Consider the following 19,261-nt stretch of genomic DNA (forward strand, 5'->3'; position numbering starts at 1 on the left):
GACGCAACGTTTCGTGTAATTAAATTTTTGGTAATCTCTCGTCGATCTTCTGAAGGAGACAGCTCATTGCGATATGCTTGGCAGTGAGATATAACGAAACAAAAACTGACTACGATACAATTGCGGAAGCTGAGTGTCGTCTGAGAACGCTGGTTAAAAATTCAAACCTTTCACTTTTCTACCTCTGATCGTTAACGTCGCACCCGTTTAAATGTCTCTCTTGACCCTCGAAGATGAAGAGAAAATTCAAAGCGCAAAATAAATAAATTGGAGCGCGAAATAAATTTACTGTCTCTTGTCTGTTCGATTCGACGAGGGTCACGTGTTTCCGGTGGTACAGTCTGAACATTCAGTTATTTTAAATTATGATATAAATAACAGCTAATTACTCTTGGACTCGTTAAAGTCACTCACGGTTGACATAAAATGAAAATAAATAAGTATTCGATTTTCAACTGAATTGGAATTGGCATAAAGCAGCCCGTTGGATTCATCGTCGATTTGTCGCGCGATTTTTCGAAACGGAGATCAAACATATCGACGGGAGGGCCTTTAGAAATTCGATGAATAACACTCGAAACAAGTAATGCAAATTAATGTACGCGCGTTTCGTATTTTCCGCCGGAGCACCGTAATGCTGGTAATTGCGTTATTCCATGGGACTGGACGCGATAACAAATTATTAATCACTCATTAATAATTGCGCTTCAAACGAATGTCACGGGACAATGAAATTGGATTACGCGGATGTAATGCAGTCGTTCGATAAACGGTATTGGAAATCACGCGAGCGCCGCGTGCCTCGCGAAAGAAGGAATCGAAACGACCGTCGACGCTGCTGCTGATTATTTATGACGAATTAGACATTCGTCGTGTTCCTCTCCTCCGAGAACAAACGCGAAACGTCTCGCGTAATCCTCTTGGGAGGAAATCGCAATTACATGTGTCGTAACAGACGACTAGGGAGAAGCTTGTCTCGAGTTCTGTTCTAACGAACTGGTTGTACGTCGCCTCCCAGCCGAAGTACGGAAACTAAACGATACAAGAACCGTTTAAACCTCAATTTACACGATTTCGAGGGGAACTATTACGATTATTTCGTTGTCAGAGACGTCTTCCTTTTTTATAGCAGACAAAAAGAAGTTGTAATGACTGATTTTCAAAGCCAAAGCGAGAAAAGTATCATTTAAAGCTTCTTACTGTACCCAACACGTTCCTAGTTAAAATTGATGCCATCCTAACGCATAATAAAATTCTTAATCTCGATCCCATTGTCTTGCAAGTACTCATCGTTGCGTGAAAAAAATTTCCTCAGCTTTCTTAACCTTAACATTTCTTTATTTCCGTCTCATCTCCGCTTCCACGAAGACGCGCCCATTTTCTACCCTACAGTCGACCACTCTTCGATACTTAAAAAAGTTCGACACTCAAAATCTGCACGCAAATTCAGAACACTCAAACTCACTAGTCCACCACTGCCATCGCTCACAATTATTACTTAACGCGACAAACGGAGACACTGCACGTCCACCCCTAAATTATATGCCCCATAATACCCTACAGTCAACCACCCTTCATAAAAGATACTTAACAAAATTCGACATTCAAAATCCGCACGCAAATTCAGAACACTCAAACTCACTGGTCCACCACTCTGCCATCGCTCACAATTATTACCTAACGCGACAAACGGAGACACTGCACGTCCACTCCTAAATTAGATGCCCCATAATACCCTACAGTCAGCCACCCTTCATAAAAGATACTTAACAAAATTCGACATTCAAAATCCGCACGCAAATTCAGAACACTCAAACTCACTAGTCCACCACTCTGCCATCGCTCACAATTATTACCTAACGCGACAAACGGAGACACTGCACGTCCACCCCTAAATTAGGTGCCCCATAAAGCAGTCTCCGTTCACCGATTTCGTTGCGACGATAAACAACGGAAACTGGCGAAACCAGAGCCGAAAAGAATAAGAAAATTGATAAGGAAAGCCCGTTCTTATCGTCGTCTTCCGGCAACTCCCTGAAACCCCATCCCTGGGCAGCCACCCTCGACTGAAAGCGACGCTCGGAGCGTCGATGTCCGCGAGGTGAACCCGTTTAATGGTTTCTGTTCCGCGCGATGCATGAACAGGGTATCGCCAAAGGAAACGGAGGAGGCTGGGCCAAGGAGAAGGGAATCGATTGAGCGGAATAAAGCGATTTCGCCGGCGACGTCGCCCACGGATCCGCTCGAGCCATGGAGCACACGCGGCATTAAGGACATGAACACGATATTGGCTTGGGAGGAGAACGCGCCGGACAGTCCTTAACGGAACTTTACGATATTATGCGCCGTGTACCACCCGTTGCTCGTCCTGGACCGACAGAATGGCAGCTTGTTTTTGTCGAACGCCAGCTACGGCTTCGTGGGGACCACCCAAACGGCGTCCCCCGTCCCTGCAGCCTGGCGAACGCGTCCTGGGAAGCTCGAGCCGGATCGAAACTTCCGCCGTGCAACGAGATTTGAGGTCGCAGCCTGTTCTTCGAGGGACGGTAACTTCGAGCCACGGAAGAAGATACACGCGTAGCCTGTGTAGGTGTTTTTTGTCCCGAATCAGAGCGAGGATTAATGGGTGGGGTGGGGGTGTATGTGTGTTTGATTGAGCGTAGGTTTCGAGCGAGTTTTCGGGGTTTGAAAAATTGCTTTCGTTTCGTTTTTGGGGGGAAAAAAGAGGGCACTGGTTGGGTTTCTTTTTGGTGGTTAACGGGTGACGCTAAACGAGGCCTCTGCTTTTTTATGTTTGCGAGGTGGGTAATTGCGGGCGTTGAAAAGTTTACTGGAATTTCAGTGTATCGATAACACGCGACACAAATGGCAGACAAGTTTTATTTTCGTGAGTTCCTCCTTGATTCTGCCAATGGCTTTTCGAGTCTCGATTTATGTTCGCGGTTCAGAGAAATTGATTCGATTTAAGTACCTCGAAACCACTTGACCAATGTGCATCTGTTCTTTCACTTGGTTCGAAATATCATTTCAGGTCTCCAGCGAGATAAAGGTTCGTTCGATCGTGTCTTGTCGGGGGCTCGGACGAGCACGTGTCGCGTGTGACGAGCGGAATGATAACTGCGACGAACGAGCAAGAATCGACGCCATTTTCGACGGCCACCACTCGAAAACCACGGACTCGCAACTTTGCTAATTCGAGCGAGGCTTTGTGCGTTCAGCTTAATCCTTTGACAGGGTAAGACCTATCCTGTAGTGGGTCTGAACTTGTTTGGAGTGGCTGTGTTACTCATTAGTAGCCACTGCATACCTTAATATGACCTTAACTGGATTACGTACCTGGGTGTGCCATTGGCAGGGTCAAGGGCCTCTTGTTGTAACTAGACTGCGCGTGTGTCTACGTTTGCGGACAATTTGTACGTGTTAAAAATGGACCCACGAAGTGTGCATTGTGTGCAATATAGGATGAGTAACAATACGATCAAATTTATTTGACAAAGTTAGCGTTTTAAGGCATTTGTTTGTCATTTTTTGTCATATTGTCACTTTGGTACCGAAGAAAGATCTTATAGTAGAAATCGTCGTTTGATTCTTAGATATTAATGTTCATTAAGAGCGTGAGAACGGAACACACTTTTCTTCGTTGCTTGATCTTTTCTTATTAATTATTCCAATGTATTAATATTAATTGGTACTGAACATACAAAAGAATGTATAAGTGATAATTAATTCTTCTGCATAGACTCGAATGTTACATATTTATTGTTCACGTGAATAAGAAATATGTATACTTAATTTTAGAATTTAAGGTATTAATATTTAAAGCGCCATTTGGAGAATATAATTGTAAGAATAAATACTAAATTAGAAATTTTTGTAGGAATATTTTACAATAAATTAAATGAGTGGTTCTCGTTTAAAGAGACCATTTGAAGCACAGAATTTATTAATGGAAAGTAAATGGGCGTTTCTTCTTTCTTTTTTTTTCAGAGAGCTCTTGCAACATATTTGTTATACTTGGAAATATTATCGTAACGAACGATTTGAAATGTAAGCGAATCTTCAATGTTTAATTACTAGTGCCAAAACGATATAAACGTTGAATTTTGTAGCAATTGGCGTGGATATTACAAGAAGAGGATGAACATTTAATGAAAAAATGTAATTAAATTTTAATTGAGTAATCCGCTAGGAAATTATATAAAAATGCGCAAGCTTGTTACTAACTTTGATAATTAAAGTGAAACTATTACGTAGCGATAACAATGTAAACACTTACTTTTGCTTGCATTAAAATAGTTAATCAAATTTTCCCAGCCGGGAAAAACGCTGTAACTTATGCGAATGAAAAATGTATCGCAGAAAGTTACGTAGCAAATTTTTTTCCCGCAGACTTTGAAACTTTCATGCAAATTTCCACGGACGTCTTCGTCTAACGACCGAAACTTGATCTATTCTTCGTAATAATGAAAAGAATGCATAAAAAGATTTTCGACCGGAGAGAATTTCGATGTTGCACAGAAAATTGTACAATTTCTCGCTCAAACGCTTCTCGTTATTACTAAAGCAAAAGAATTGTGACAAATAAAATTAGTTTCAAGGAACGTAATACTAAAAGTTGATAAAATTGCGATAAAACGATTCTCCTGTATTTCATCCTCGAACTTCGAATCAATGATCATTGTGGTAATCGCGACAGAGGTGGCTGAAAATGATCGATACGATCCCGATGAAACCCGAATTCCGCTGTCAAATTCCTGTTTAATTATCACCAGGCGGTAAATACAGGATCGCTATGTTAATCCAGAAAATCTCGAAGGCAAACGTACGTTCGAAAATTTCGGGCGTCCGAAGAATTTTGGTGCACGTTTGACCTTCCATTCTCTGCATTCATTCGAACGTGCCGCACCGCGACGTGGAAACTTGCAGGGGAACAATGTTACAATGCAACCGAGGGCTGATAAGATGAGCGTTGCAGCGAACTTTCGGAATTCTCCCGAGATCTTTGATTCTCCGACTCGGAGATACGTTTAAACGGTCGTATGCTAATTTTAATTAGAAACTTCCATCCCTCTAATTAATTTCGAACCGTTCAATTTTGTTTCACGTTGAATAAATCGGATCCTAGAATAAGTCGTATCGATAGTGAACGAATCAGAACGATTCGTTCGAAGACCTGTCGTGCGTGGTTGGTCATCGTACGGGAAATGAGAGGAAGCAAAATGGCGGCGATAGTGTTCGGAGGAATAGGCAAAAGGTTCCGAGATTCTTCGATTAAATGAGTCGTTTATCTTGAAACTTGACCTAAATCTATTTGTGTGTAAATTGAGATATTTAAGAGCTTGCGTTTCAATGAAACTAAAAATATACGTGCAGGATACGAATGTATCGCACAGCTTATGAATATCTGAAAGAGTTGAATTTACGATTCCTATTAAAATAATAAGAATTATTAACCACTCAGCATTTGTTTGTAACATTATTTCCATTACATTTTTCTATTGTACTTTTATCGACTAAATTCATATCCCATGATTTCTTATCAGTAGCATTCTATCAATTTAACTTCAACGACTTGATCATACTATTACGTAGCTTTATTCGTTTATTATTCTAATGTTCCTACTTTAACACCACTTTTACATAACTATGTAAATTTAATACTGTTGAAATAAACAGCAGAATCTGATTAAAATACCAGCTGATTGAAAAACGAAAATACTTTGCTCAGTCATTCTACAAAATTCTCGATAGCATACTGATTATACATCCTCGCAAACTGAAACGAAGAACCTGATTAAAACTCTGTACATTTATCAACACCATTTCATAACCACCAAATAAAGTGTACCGATGCGAACCAACTTCGAACGATGCGAGACACCGATAAATCCTCCCCTTTAATTCCCTTTAAGATCAACCCCAGGGTGCATCCCTAACGTTGCACGCGCACAGGGTGTACACACGATTAACGCAGCTGCGCGTGGACACGTTAAAGAAAGTCCGTCGATCGAACGTGTTGAAAGAGGACGCAGAAAGAATCGCGAGCCACTCGATGCGGCATTGTGTATCGCCCTCTCGTCGGGTGCAATTTCACCGAGAAACCGTATTATCGGGCGATTTTTCGCGCGTCTGGAGAGGGCGACGCCCAGCTGCGGCGCGTCCCAACGCGACCCGCGGAATTATTGCGGATTTAATGCCGCGCGTGTGTAAAACAAACGGGGCGGCATCCCGCGCGTCGTTTCGTTTCATAGCCCAGGAACGATTTGCACGCGAGCGCAGACGAAAGAAATAAATTAGTTCCAAGCCATTCTTCGCGCTCGCCACGTGACAACCTTCCTCCGGCTTAATTGGGCTCCTCTGCCGGTTCACGCATCGCGCGTACACTCTCGTTCTCGTTATTTCATCGTCCCGCTGAACACTGGCCCGCTGCAACGCCAGGAATTATTGCAATATGGGAATAAATACCGCGTTGTTCGGGGATCGCATCGCACAGCCGCGAATACTTTCGTCCGGTTATTTTGTTACTCGAAAACGCTCTGTTTAGAGCCGAGCGAGTAAACTTGTCGCGGGAATCACTGCGCCGGCTGGGATTATTCCCGTAAAAAATATAATGTCCGAGGAAAATTGAGATAGAGTCCTTTTTTTTTGCTTCTATAATGTATAATACCAATATTGGAAATTTGTCGACGAGTCTTCTTTTAATCCTGGATAACTAAACGTATTTCCTTTATCTCATTCAAATAAATTAGGATAACTCAAAAGAATTATCACTATATTTTTATTAAAATATAAAAAGATGGTAATAATTTATATTTTTAGTATTGACGAACGTTAGAAGTGTGCTCTCCTCGAATAGCTTTCGTAAAATTGACAAGGGTCGATGGTCTATCGGACGAACGTTTAATCATTTCGATTTACGATCGTCAACAATCTCTAGGTATTAATATTACACGTGACTATTTTTGTTATGATATATCTGCTCGAAAATAATTGAAAGTACATCGAGCACGATTAACTTTTTCCGTAACTTTTGTACCCTTAATCAGAGACAGTGTAATACTTCCTACAAACTAGGAAACATTTTCGTATAATGAGGCACGTATCGCAACGACACGAAAAGACTCTAATTCCCACTTTCGAGTGCTTTCAACTAAGTTACATCGTCACCCTGTCACCCCACGATCCGACCGCACGCGATTCTCCTCAAACTTTAATAAAGCCTATCGCGTTTTATCCTCTGTATACAACACCAGGTGACTTGCGGCTTGCGGGTACCCAGTCATGTTTCTATACGTAAAGAATTCGATTTTATTCAGTTATTAATAAGAACCGTTGACTCCTTGCTCTCCTATATATAATATAAAATGCATAGAGTGAAACATCGCGGAGACTTTTCATCTATGGCGAATTACAATTGAATTCTTAATCAGATCGCTCGTCTGCTTGGTAAGCAATTCAGAAAGAGGCACGACACGACCGGTAATTGGCGAAACACCGTGTCAAACAAGTGGTACGATGGAGCATTCCAGCGATGGAGACATGTTTTCTTTAAAAATGCATTGGCTGGTTTATGGTATCGCCTAGCAGTGAATCGAACGCTGGCGACAACGAGCCCCTTCTGGTCTACGATTCTTCGGTTTATGGTTAGCACGAGACACTCGATTCCCAGGTTTACGACACCACGCCTAATGATTCTCCACGTATAGGTCCCGTGGTTACTCCCAGCGCAATAAAATAATATTTCGAATAGGTCACGAGAAAGTAAATGTTTTCTTACGGCTGATCCTTTGGCGAGGCAACAAAGTTGTCGAAGCTGAGCGATACTTTATGTGATATCCCCAAACAGAGATAAACTGATATAGATCGCAACGTGGCGATGATTTTTCCAAGATATAAAGCATCTTTGTTATACAACAACTGCAAGCGTGCTGTTAGTTAATACACTTGCTACGTATCCGCTGTCTGACCACACGTAGCACATTTCTACTGAGAATTCGCTCTGCTCGATCTCATCACTGACACCCACCATTTTCTCTCCCCTGCTGATACGTGTCTCTTTCTTTTCTGTCTCTTTCCTTCAATTTTAGCTGTATCAAACATTCCCCTTCTTTTATCCTGCGTTTTTATTCGATCGTTTCGTTCTCGACGCTACAGAAATCGATTAATAACAATGGAGATACTAATAACCGTATCGTGTGCAAGCGAAAAATGTGTAGCAAAATTGGTAGCAAATGAATTCTTGTTGTGTCGTCAGGAATATTATAATTAACCCTTTTCACGGTGCGAATTATTTTTCAATTTTGGTACCAACAATTTTCTATTTAAAAATTTACTTCTAAAGATTGCTTCATTTGTACACCATTTTGTTCACTAATTATATTAGATACAGCTCTCAAACTTTGTTGTAATTTATATTTATGGAACTTGTATTTGTTTCTTTTTTACTTACCGATATCACACTTAATAAAGGAGTACAAAGGGTTAATTTAACGAAATATCGTTGTGCCAGCCATATCGAAAGAGTTAACCCCTTGCGTTCGATGACTTTTTCGGTCGGGTAGCGTTGCAACTCGAGACGATTTCGCACATACATGAATTTATATACAAATTAACACATGAAAGTATTATATTTTAATATATTATCTGTGTTTGCATTTCGAAAAACGTAATTATCGGAGTTCATGTTCTGAAGTTATATATAAACACTTGCAAAACATTCTGAATTGCCAGAATCTCGTAGGTCATCGCTACTACTTCCGTATCCACTGTTTATTATTCCAATTTTTCTATTTCTCACAGCTGATACGTCATCACTGTTTACACTTGCTTCACCACAAATTTCATCATGGATAGATAAGTTTCTGACCAATTGAAAATCAAACTTGCCTTAAAACTTGCAAAGGAATGGTGCAAAATTTCGCGATACGTGTGCTTGCTACGACCGTCGAAACCATACTAAAACTAGACACGTATTCAATGTCAGGGCCACGGTCGTAGACGAACTTTATCTTAATCCCCAATTTACGCCACAATGTCACTTTCCAACCAAAGACATAAACAGCAATACTTCGCTTCTATCAACTGGAGATAACGAAATTCAGCATAAACAGAGAGTCTCGCCTCTCGCGAAACATCGTGACGAGTGAAAGTCGCCATTCGAACGCAAAAGCTTAACCAAATGTAGACGAAAAATTGGTATCAGATTTAACGCTACAAGGAATTCTTCCTTTTTCCAGATCGACAATTTTTTGCGAAGACACCCTTGCATCGCCCAAAGGAATCTCAAAGGGGTTGATAATACCACGCGCAACTTTTATCAGCCTACGATGTTTTCTGTGTCGCGGACGAACGGAGTTCCGATTACAAAAGGGTTAACACGTGAATAGGAACCGGGAAAAGAGAACGCGAAACATTTCTCGCGCCACCCAATATTGTTACCATACAGACGAGACCGCGAACGGAACGCGAGGTGGAGGAAAGCGATACGCGACGGCTCGTTGGCCCGGGAAACTTTCCGGCGTCTCCCGCGCGTATTGAAACAGTAATGACATGGGAAGCAGTCGACAGGATAACGAAATGAAAACACGTGCTGAACATGCGAGAATCGTCCAAGTTGCCAGTGGAGTTGCGCCCCCGCGCCGTTTACGCGTTATAGCGGCAGCCACGCCTGGGGAACGATACGAACGAGGGGGGTGCGCGCGCCAAACTTCCGTTCGAAATAAAAAATCACCCGTTGGATAATTGGCTGCGTAAATGTTCGCAAATACCCCAGTGGTGGTCGAGGGTGTGGAGAACTCCCTTTCTCACTGTCGCTGGCGGGCTTCGCGAACGTTCGCGCCCAACTTTTTTAACCAAGTTACGCGGAAACATTTTTCTCGAGCTGATCCTGGAGAGTGGAGGGTGGCAATTAAGTTAAGGAGGGCTAAAGGAAACATAATATTGGCGCGGGCTAGATTTCGCTCGGGTTCCATTCGGGGTTGTTAAGTTTCGACCCAGGTTCGCAACCCCTTTGATGACCGACGGGAGTTCTGGGGGACGGTCCTCGTTCTAAATCACACAGCTATGGTATTAATAATATTAAATAAATACCCGGTTTAATTGCCTGACGGTGTTCCACGGTCCACGAGCCACGGAGGTGATATAACACCACTGGTTTCTTTCCAGGGGTGCACTGCCCAAGTCTCTATTTAAAATTGCTCCAGAAAATATTGTGCTTGTGTTTTTGCAATCTATTTTCTTTTATAATTCGGATACTGGGAATTTTGCATGGTTTTGGGTTATCTGGAATATCGATTGAAAAAGGAGGTGTCTACGATTTTTCGAAATTTTATTGATTTGTACGATTCAAATAGAAGTTGGTTAATAATCTTTCAAATGAAACAAGTATAAATGATAACGATATATTTAATATTTGACTAATGAAATAAACGTGTTTAGTAGCAGTTTCTTCATTTTAAGATACGATTTTTAAAATCAAGTGATTCCATGAAATAGTTCTATACAAATTATGTATAAATTAAAAGCAAGTTTAACTTAAAAAGAAAAAGTTTAGATCAGACGCTACTGTGCACGTAAGAAGCGTAATGAAAATTTTACTTTGAACTCTAATCTCGCGTGTGGGCGCGCCGACGTTGGTTTTACAAAATGGATTCGCCATTTTCGCCATGAAAAGTTTGTTAGTATCGCGAGAATTGGTCGATTTAGAGCTGGAGCGATCCAGATAAAAATTTCAAAAATCGAACCCCGCAAGTTTCAGCAACTTTTTCACGACGCCGTAGGAATACCGGCACACCGGAAGTTCGATCTTCGGATTCGCCCTGAAAAATTCACGGCTACCAATTATAAATTTATCCAGCGACGCGTTGAACAGCAGCTCGCGACACCTAATTAGAATATCAGTAGTTAAAAAAGCCGCGGAATAATGGCAATTATAAATTGTCAGCCAGTTTTATTTAATTCGCCTGAAAGCAGGTCGGTTTCCGCGTGTTTTCGCTATCACGGTTGATTCTGGACAGCCTGACCGCTCGAATATACATGCACCCTTATACATTTCACGTGAAACGTGCGTATTTTAGCAGACTGAACCTATTCCGGCTAACGTTTCAACGTCGCTCGAAATAATTGCTGTTTAGATTATATTTCTGAGTAACTTGTGGGAACCGGACGAGTTGTTGAAAGGCGAAAGAACACAACGTGTGCTTTCTCTTAATTAAATTAATTTTTTACCACCTTAGCGTATTTTTTACAATCGTGCGTTAATATTTTGCAATTTCTCGATCGTGGAATAACAAGTTCGATACTTTAAATAAACGAAAGCAACGGAAGCAATAGTTTTTACCCCCTAACTTGGATCATCAATTTCTTAATCAGTCACGGTTGATGCAGCATAGCTAACTTTTGTTTTAATTCAATTTCACGTTGAGTCGTAAGAATAGCATTCGAGTACTAACTTTTTTATCCCTAATTCTCAAATCTTTATTAAAAATGTAACAATCTGTTTTCGGTATCTGCATGTATGTACATATAATATGATATTGTGCAATATTAAGTACTGGCGAGAATTGTCTGCGATTAAACATTAAGAAACTCGCCGCAAACTGGATCAAAGCGATCGATAATTTACATTTCTCCTCCTTTAGAGCTGTCTAAAAGGGAATCGCACTGCAGTGCAAGATAAAATCATTTTACTACTCGATCGAGACTACATCTACCAATGGTCGTCTAGTATTTGCTTAATTATTCATCACACATACTCTCTAATAAATTACAAAACCGACTACACGAACAACGTAATTCGTCTCTGTTACTACAATCTGTATACCCCAACACAAATTACAATTAACACATCTTGAGCTCACTTACTATTTTTTATTCGACAATTTCTATTTCCATTGCAATTATAAATTTAAAGAACATCATATGACGCTCATGGGGTACCATATATACAAAACCATGCGATACGCCATCTTTATTATCCCAACACTTTCGCGCGTACCTGTAACAACCCTCGCGATATTCCTCCACTTCCAAACTTACCCTCGAAACCCAACGCGAGCCGTTCGCGATCACGGCGCGCCAAGAAGAGGATAAATAAAACCCCCAAGTAAAGGGAAAAGCCACAGGAATTCTATCACCGTTAAACGTGACGCAATTAAACGTAAACAGTTAATCGTCGACGGTGGGAGCCGGCCGCGATCTCTCGATCCCTCGCAATCCCAAGAGCTCGAGCACCGGTTTCCTATTAAGGAGCCCGTTCGAAAGTTCATTATCCCCGGATGGCTCTCGGTTCCTCGAGCGTCTCCCGGTCTTTTAACCGACTGGCGGCCATTTCCGGCCGGTGAAAATATTATCCGGCCGTTCGCCGCCCCGGGGTGCTTGTCACTGTTTCATTCGAGAATCGATTCGGAACAACACCGCCCGCGGGGTGAAGGTGGCGGCGAGATTACCCGGACAGCAGCGAAACGCGGAAAGATAAAACGTCGCCGCGCATTTTCGGCCGCCAGGGAAGGCAGAGACGGCGAACCGACACGGGGATGACAAGTCGTATCTCGTTCTGGTTCTTATTGTTCTTAACGGGCTGCTGTGATTGCACGCCATCGGGGACAATACCGCCGGCGCGGCGCCACGTCAATCCTTACTGCCGCATTTGCGCCAATCACACCATGTGCCAATTTCCGGTACGTATCGGGGTGATTTAATAATTCACTACTCGCGGCCGTGGCCGCGGCGAGGTTCTCGGTTTTTAATTACCAGCCAGCCACCGTGTAACTTCGCGTTAACCTTTCCGCGTTACGAAAAAAGGAATGGGGTTTTTTCCTTTTTTTTTTTTGTTAACCTACAGCCATCCCTATTGGTTTCTTCCATTTGTGATTGTAAACTGATCGAAAATTGCGCTTACGAGGGTATTTGTAATTGTAAATGCATGATTGTATTTTGGGACACCATGCAAAATTGTATATGTGGGTGCTCGTGTCATTTTTCTAAGGAGGGTTATTAACAAAATTAGTTTCTTTTTGTTTAATTTTTTAGGTGTATTTAGGTTTTTAAATTGACCAGTGGAACTGTAAATTTTCCTTTTGAATATTCCTTATATAATACACCACGAAAATATCTATTAATAATAATGGTAATAATAATAGAAAAGAAGATATAATTCGTAATACGTGGTAAACGAATATATGAAAATATACTGTCGCTGGTGCCATTGCATTATCGAAGAGAAATGTAATTCAAGGTATTCGTCACCAGAAATTAATCGAATCGTGGAACTCGCGAAATGCCATTGCTGCGTTGTACGTGTAAATTTAAAGAGTACACAAATCTGAATTAATTTTAGTTAAATTCCGTCTGGATTAATTTTGTCTCGTTTATGTAAATAATCGACGAGAAGTTAATTACACGGTAATAAGTGGCCTAATTAATTTATCGTAAATTAGTAGAACTCGAGATAGAAGTGGAATTAAGTACTCAAGCTTGGCTGTTCTAAATACATATTATGATAGTATCCCAATCAACACAACGCCAATGATGCTCGCTAGTCACGCCGATAAATTTTTCAATCAGGACCGTACATATTAATCTGCACGGGTACAATTATTTTGTCCATTTAATTAACCGACACGGTGACTCAGCAACTGCTGACTAAGATCATCGATCATTAATCATCCATTGTTTACCTGCTATCGAATTTCCATTAAATTCGTAATTTATGAAATGCGTACAGGTAAACTGTTCAACCCTTCGAATCTATCTATAAACAATAATTTACCCGCCAAACAACCGATATTACGAATCCAGACACAAATTGCATCCACCGTACAATTCCTCTATGTCAGCGGATACGAATACGTACACCCACCCCTCTCTATCGCATCGAACGATTAAGAACAGAAATTCTTAATTAACGCATCCGCATCAACGTAATCCATGTACGACCTCAACTGGCTCTCCTCGAGGATTACAGTCTTCCACGGTGTTTGAGGATTAATTTACCGACCGCGAAGAACTTAATAACGAGGGCTCCGACCGCAACTCTTTCCATACCAACCCCTTGCCACTATCCATTCCCCCCCAATTAAAATCCACCGATAGTATCACTAAAATTTATCTAATGATGTAATAATACTCGTTTTCGACGCGGCATTCAACAGTAGGCCCATTCGTTTCCGGAAACGCGGTCGCACCCCTTCAACCCGTGCGTTTCATCGAGAACTTTTATTAAATACCCAGCGAGAACGACGCGACAGGCGACGTTTATAATAAACGCGAAACGTGGCCAAAGCTCGATGAGTCTGGACCAGGAAGATCCATCGTGGATCCGCGCGAATTTACGCAACAGGAAATTCGGGGGCGGCGACGCGGGTTGGTTGTTGTCGGTGGTTGTATCGCGCGTACAATGCGTCCATTCTTGCCGCGCGTTTCCACGCCATGGGCTTGCGCCATCGTGGTTGGTTCAATTTGTAGATTTTATAGGCGAAAATGTGGACTGTTGAGATGAACTTTAACTTGGGGTGTCGGACAGGAGGCTGTGTGGGACACGCGATGACCCTGCGTGTCTTTTGCCGATGGAACATTGTGAAAAGTAAAGAATTCTCGCGTATCGATGTTGGTTTTATGAATTACAATTACTCTCTGCAATGGTAACTGTTTTTAATTTGAGATTCACGAGCGTTTGTGAAAAGAAATAATTGCAGTTTGGTGTTGAAAGTAAGAACTGATGATCATTATAATTAGTACAGTTTATACTGAGGTAATGTGACAAGGAAATAACACGGGGGTGGAAAAATGCACAGGGTGAAAGTGAAAGTAATGATCAGATTGTGGTACCGTCTATGTTTGTTCTTCGCGAAAAATGGCAAAGGTTAATATTAACTTCGAAACTGGTCTTCGTCGATGTGCAAATAATTACACGGCAAATTTGAAAACTACTTTTATCAGCTTTGTCGCGAGTGCTCGAGGAAGTCTTATAGTTAACAATTTATTTGTGAGACATGTTTGGACCTCAGTTCAGAACAGTTCCATTGATAAAGTTCCGTGGGAACACTTAGGAACAATATCGTTGTCTCGCATAATAAAACTGGAAATAATCCGACAACTTTTGCGGATCTTTAATAATTCATGACGCGTTAATGTAAACGAACGTGCTCGCAGGAAAAAATACTTTGCAGTCAGCGATTTCTCGAGCCAAATTTCAACCATTGCAAAGCACACTGTCGCAAATGACTGGTATCAATAATTTGAAAAAACAAGCGCGCTCGCGCGCATGTTTGTTTCTACTAACACAACACGTTCGTGTATTCTAATGAAAGAATGTCTAATCTCAGAAAGAATCCTCTTCAACTCCGCCCGCTTATCACAGTGCAAGATTAAACAATCGTTGTATTAAATTAAACAAATTTTTCATCCCAGCGAGAAAAATTCTTTTCAATTCTGTCCCCAGCTAATCTGCATAAAAGTCAGATTAACTACGTGAAAGAGCAGCAACGTTGCTCTGTATTAGTCAAAAAAAAATGGTAAAATTCCGAAGGAAATTCGCCTCGATCCTATGTGGCACGGTTCTGCCACTAATCGATGGCGAACGAGGACCGAACGGAGGTTTGGCGTGTTAATTAAAAAAATGCGAAACCCCTCACCAACAACGGGTTATCGCATATCCACGTACGGATAAAACGCGGGAAGGAGTCTCTCGATGTTGGCTCGGAATTTCGATTCGGGGCTCAATTTATGAAGCGCGAAAATAACGATGCCGTGGTACGCGATATATCGAAAATACACTCGCGGCAAAGGGTGTACACCGCATTAACAATGACTATTGGGCGCTGGGTAACGCTGGATACGTATACGGTATATACATACGTATCTGTCGGCTATGAAATTTCGGATGACGATGCCGCTCGTTAGCGGCATTTGTACCAATCGTGTTAACCCTCTATTTTCGCATCGTTCGCTGAACTTTACTTCCCTCGAATTCCGTGTGTGTCTGCCCTAACGGCAGCGCTTCTAGTTCCATTCGATGCCTAACGTGCATACGTTACGTTTCAATAAAATGTACATATTTCGAATCCATGAATATATTCATAAGAATATGTATTACACGCGCGCGGAGTGGTGCTCAGTATTTAGACGGGGCTTTTATAAAACACCGTGCAGTGATGTAACTTTTTCATTTAAAAGTCAATCGGCGAAAATGTTTTTTTCGAATTCAATACCGTTCGAAATTACGAAACGAATATATCTCGTTTCAGTTTATTAAAAAAGAAAAAAGAAAAATGGAGAAAGGATAAGTACCAATCGCACATTCAATCGAACCGGTTTTACACTGAACGATGTACTCGATAAAATCGAGTCGAATCTTCTCACGGAAAGCATACCTCGTCACTTTTTCTTGTGCAGTTTAGAAACAATTTCAATTCGATTATTTACCGTGGTGGTTGCTCGATTTAAAGAGCAACGCCTCGATATCCCGCTCCAGTTAACGTGATTTATATCTGATACAGAAATTACGTTACACGTCCGTACTATTCGACGCGAACTTTCGACTTTGCGCTGCACATGTCCGGTCGGTTACGCGAATGTTTCCCATTGTGTACGGATCTGCTGGATATCACGTACCACGACGTGTGCAATTAAATTCGTTGTTGCTGTTAAAAATGCTCGAATTCGGAATTCATATCAAAGTTACGCGAGAACGTTACCTCTATATCGTAAATATATATTTCCCTTACGAATGTTGCGATGATTACGAGCTGTATAAAAAGCCTACAAGTTTGTACCGTTCGCGAGTATTTATGAAAAGAAATGCATTCGAGAAAGTAAACGCGTACGCGAAATAATACACGTGGCATTTCGCGTCGACGATGTGTTATTCTGTATCGAACAGAAAGAAACATTTTCAGCGACAATAAACGTGGACGGAAAACGAAGGCGAAAAGTGTCTCGAGCGGTTTAAGAATGCCTCGAAATAAGCTCGATGGGACCAACTTGGCCGTTAATTGGTCCCAGTTCGGACGCGCGATTGGCGAACCTCGTCGACGCTTCTTCACAAATGAAATTCCTGGTTGATCGGCTGTTTTGAGCGCGAAAACGATACGGCGCTTTGAAAATTTAATAAATGATCGACGATATAGAAGGAACAGGAGGACCAGATATTTAGAGTCGGGGAAATGGATTGCGTGACCGATGCGCGGACAACTTTTTTTCGCCCCCACCTTGCACGCTCGATCAACGCTAATAGAAGAGGCAGGTGAGAAGAAACCTTTCGATTAAATGCCATTAGCTCGATCGCTCTCTCTGTTGTTATCGGTAATTTCCCTTTAATCCGGCTATTCGCGTAGCTTTTTTCGCCCCCGTGTGATCACCGGTTCAATTATTTTTCGAGTTCCGCGATATTACAACGGCGGGGCACCTGCTCAATAATCCAATTTATTTCGATTACCATTCGACGAAATAGATTAGTGGACTCGCGTTCTCCATTGTGCCTGTCATGAAATTCGAGGAACGATCATCGACTGTTCGAGTTATTTACATCGATCATTGTTATTTTTATTGCATTTAATATTAGACATTTTCGTGAATAAATGCAACGGCTGTAGAACGATTGGTTTGATCCGACTCGAAATAATAGTAAATGTAATGTTATGGAAATTCGACAATTTCACTGGACAAGATGGCTACTTCGAAACACTCTGTTGTTTGCAGTCCCTGTGATATCGATCGCTGTGCTTTGATAGTGTTACGGTCATCTCTAAAATGATTAATTAACATCTAGTTCCGCGTCCGGAAGTACTCTCCCGAAATACACTCGCGTATCGATATCATTTTACAAAATTCAATTGCGCCGTGAAACGCGCCAATTAAATCGAGCTATAAAATTTCATTTCCCGCTTGTATTTCAACGACAGCTTGTATTTCGGTGGAAGTCGCGTTTAAATGAAGCGCAAGACTCGATCGAATTAAACTATATCCGCGTCGTTCTATTTAGGGTACGAGTTCAAATGTTCTATAAAGATCCATCGCCCACGATTTGTCGCAGCGCGACGAGGATATTTTCGTTGGTTAACAAATTTGAGAATTCCTACATAATATTGTTCCTGTATAATGTTGTTTTCGCGACCCAGTTTCCCGTAAAATTAATATTTTCGCGACCCCAATGTTTCACCCGATGTCGTTTCTACGATGTACGCAAAGATTGATGTTACGCGAGCGAAAGGAAGGCAGATTGCCGTTATAATTAAGTAAATGTTCGCGTCTGCGAATAAATAGACGTGATTAAGTGCAAAGGGAACAATTGGTGGGAGAAGTGTTTTGAAAGGAGAGGAAAGACCAGGAGAATGGAGGTCCTGAAGAAAGGAGAGCCCCTCTTGTACTTTTTAAAAGTGCCGCGATACTTCTTTGCAACGATTTTCTTTTCAAATTACAGCAAACGTACTTTTTTAAAGCATATTCTCCATATTAAAGATCGAAATTTCATTCGATTCGCGTTTCTTTTTAAGTCCACGATCGTTATCCGCTACATTTCTTCCTACAAAAGTCCTTTAAGAAGAGACAGTACATTTTAAAGTTATCATTACGATGCAAATATAATGAACGTGGTCGATCGAGTTTGAAAACTACTTAAACAGTGTTTTCTCATCCATCTGACAAGGGTATCGTACATTTTACGCGAACAAAGCAATTTGTACAAAGGGTAAGCGGAGCGAGCATCAAAGGGGAAAAAGAGAATTTTGCTGGCAGCTGTAAAATCAAAAAACATATATATATTTATATAATACCTCTGTCTCTCACTTGTGATGAACACAAAAAGAAAGATACCCTGGTGTATATCAAAGTGAATTCGATGAAGCAGCGTGGCAAAGCCACGCTTAAAGGAAGTGCTTGCTTCGAGAGTACCGTTCCCACTAAATTCGATAGCACTTGCTGCACAAAAAGCCTGAAGAAACTATCTTTATTCAGTACGAAATTCGCGAGTGAAAGACCAGCAGTTCCAGAACGAACCGCAAGTCGATATTCAAAAAGTACTCGCGCTCCGGAGTCGAAAAGTTCGTAGAACTCTGTACATTTTTTACGATGCCCAAAATTAATCACTCGAACTAACGAATTCGTTTATGAATAATTATACTTGCACGTGTCCCTCAGAAACAAACAAAAATCCAAACGAAATTCTTCTGCGCGTCTCTGATTCCACGGTTCTAATTTCTGCAGCCCCTCGGTCCTTCGCGTAAGCAGATACAGTTAAAAGTTAATACGCACGATTGATTTATTC

At 41.4% G+C, this 19,261-nt stretch overlaps 2 protein-coding genes across 2 annotated transcripts in view; one reads left to right on the forward strand and one right to left on the reverse strand.

Moving 5' to 3' along the window:
* Positions 1–2,413, forward strand: part of Iav (transient receptor potential cation channel subfamily V iav) — a 54,237-nt gene extending 51,824 nt beyond the window's left edge. The window contains exon 13 of the mRNA XM_076893231.1: positions 2,146–2,413. Coding sequence (XP_076749346.1) covers positions 2,146–2,323 — 178 coding nt within the window. The 3' untranslated portion in view covers positions 2,324–2,413. The remainder of the gene's footprint in view (positions 1–2,145) is intronic.
* Positions 1–19,261, reverse strand: part of LOC143422531 (leucine-rich repeat, immunoglobulin-like domain and transmembrane domain-containing protein 2) — a 238,939-nt gene that overhangs the window by 89,819 nt on the left and 129,859 nt on the right. The window lies entirely within an intron of this gene.

The sequence above is a fragment of the Xylocopa sonorina genome, chromosome 3 (assembly GCF_050948175.1).
Source record: "Xylocopa sonorina isolate GNS202 chromosome 3, iyXylSono1_principal, whole genome shotgun sequence".
Taxonomy (NCBI): domain Eukaryota; kingdom Metazoa; phylum Arthropoda; class Insecta; order Hymenoptera; family Apidae; genus Xylocopa; species Xylocopa sonorina.